Source organism: Camellia sinensis, chromosome 9 (genome assembly GCF_055761805.1).
Source record: "Camellia sinensis isolate YWXY chromosome 9, ASM5576180v1, whole genome shotgun sequence".
NCBI lineage: Eukaryota > Viridiplantae > Streptophyta > Magnoliopsida > Ericales > Theaceae > Camellia > Camellia sinensis.
The window spans coordinates 143173214-143175497 of NC_138969.1; the positions used below are offsets into that span (position 1 = coordinate 143173214).

Sequence of the window (2284 nt, forward strand, 5' to 3'; positions counted from 1 at the left end):
TACCTGACTTGGTGATTACACAATGCGCATTCCCATTCAAATTCATTCTTTTCTTGTGCAAAATAAATGATGCGATACGATGCTAAAAGTTTAAAATACGAACACCTTTTCAAAAGCTATTTCATTCCATCATGCTTTACAACGAACAAAGGTACAAGTTTTACGAAAAATAAAACTACCTAACAATGTGCAAAGTGCTACAAACTACTAGCAAAAAGAAAAATAAAGAAGGAAATAGCAGCATCAATGTCCTCGGGAACGGGAACGAGAAGCACTCCTCATCCACTTCTGCGGGACAACCTCTGCACCATCATCATCATCTGAGTCGGAGCTGTCATCCTCAGGATCCCCCTCAGCCTCACCTCTGTTCCCCGAACCAAGACCGGAGCCCCCCTCCTCAGCAGATGTCTCTGACTGACGGTCGGTAGCCTCCTCCTCCTCCTCAGCATCCTCCTCCTCCTCATCAGGCTCCACCTCTACAACGTGAGCCCTGCGTCTGCAGACAGGCCCTCCTCGAGCTCCTCGAAAAGGCCTAGATGGCCCGGCTCCTCGGGAAGGCCGAGATGGCCCCGCCCCCTGAAAAGGCCCGGGTGACCCAACTCCCTCAAAAGGCCCAGACGGCCCAGCTCCCCAAGGAGGCCCGGGTGGCCTGGCCTGCGGCTGACCGGACCATGAAGGCATCTGAAAACAAAAAGTTCAATTCAAATACATCAGTCCAAATATATACATCAGATGCAGATACAAGCAAAAGCTACGTGAAGTAGGTGCATGTAAATACAGTGTACAAGTGGGGTGTGTGTCAGATGTGCTCTACACAAGTAGTCTATCGATGCAGTAGAAATCAGCGTGTCATCAGAAGTATGATAAATGCCAGAAAACTGAAGGGTACCTGAATGCCCGCGACAGACAACTGTGCCTCCCTACGCAGGACCATACCCTCGAGTGTGGCCACCAGTCCAACCACCTCCTCCATGTACCCTCGCGATGGCTGCAAATATGAGCTCATAATCATCAGTGAACAAAAGAATGTCTAAACATCTGAATGATGAATGAAAAACAGTGGAGCATACCAGCGGTGAGTCAGGATCAATGGCGTATCGATCACTGGGCATCGGAGGCTCTAGCGGGATCGGGGTCGGAGAGATAGCCCCATACTGCCACGCCATCAACTCAGTCGGCATATCTGGCCATCCAGGATGAGGATAAGTCGACGGAATCGGAGGAACCGGTCTACCCCCACCTCTAGATGTACCAGCCCTACTAGTAGAAGGGGCGTCTGCAGCCCGAGCCCGGGCCTGGCCCGAGGATGACATACCAGCAGGCCTCGTCATCGGGGTGCGAGCTCCCGTCAATGGAGGCATCAAATATATGTGACGGTAAGTAGCGTAGTCCCCCTCCTCAAGATATAATAAAGCATCGCTACCCAGCATAGCGCCAACTACCTCCGAGTAAGAGAGCCTGTCAGCAGTCCGCATACTGACTGGGGGTACTGCGGGAGGATCCTGAGAAAGATACCCCCATACCTGACGCAGAAAGCGTTCCCCCAGGAACCATGCCCTGCCAACCGGCTCTTCGAGCAGGACCCTATACTGGGAGACGTCCGACCCTCCGGTATATTGAAGTCGGAGACCATCACCCTGGGGCGCCCAAGGCTGCCATGAGATCTGCGGATGATAAATGCATAAGCCAATCAGAAATCGGGAATGTACTGAGCAAATCAAAGATGAAAATGAAAGGAACTGAAAGTTCTGAAGTACCTCCGAATGCCGCACAGTGTCAAAGTACTGTCGCAGGTAAATGAGGGTCTCTCGGGGTCTCGGCCGGTGCGGGCCCTCGAACACTAGTGAGTATGGGGTCATGGGAACCCCTGCCACCTCCAACTCTGGGGCTAATGCTGGGAAGTATACATAGACCCATAGTTGAGAAAAGCAGTGCAGAATGTAAGTACGAAATGCTGAGAGCAAAATACAGACTGTAAAAGTGCGCTGTGAGTGCAATGTACAAGTAATGAAAAGCAGAAATGTAAATCAAGGGGACAGAAAAGTACCTCCCAGGCTCTCCAGTAGCCGCCAAGTAAATCTCCCCGCCCGCGGGAGGTCGCGCTCATATAAAAGTAAAGGGTAGCCAAGCCGGCGCCACCCCAGTCATATCGATGGACCTGTGATAGGTCAACCAGAGCGCTCAGCAGGTATAGCCCGACTGTGTTCCCTCTATCGGCGAACAGAGTAGTCCCGAAGAGGAACATAAGGAAACCACGGGCGTACTGCTCCGTCTCCTCAGGAGT

General features: G+C 51.9%; 1 protein-coding gene across 1 annotated transcript; it reads right to left on the minus strand.

The window, feature by feature from the left end:
* Positions 1-243: 243 nt before the first annotated feature.
* Positions 244-1331, minus strand: LOC145799792 (uncharacterized). Its single transcript, XM_082889425.1, has 3 exons — positions 1071-1331; positions 890-988; positions 244-681 (listed from the first exon to the last, which is right to left on the minus strand). The coding sequence occupies exons 1-3, from the start codon at positions 1329-1331 to the stop codon at positions 244-246; spliced, it is 798 nt and encodes a 265-aa protein (XP_082745551.1).
* Between the last annotated feature and the right edge of the window lie 953 nt (positions 1332-2284).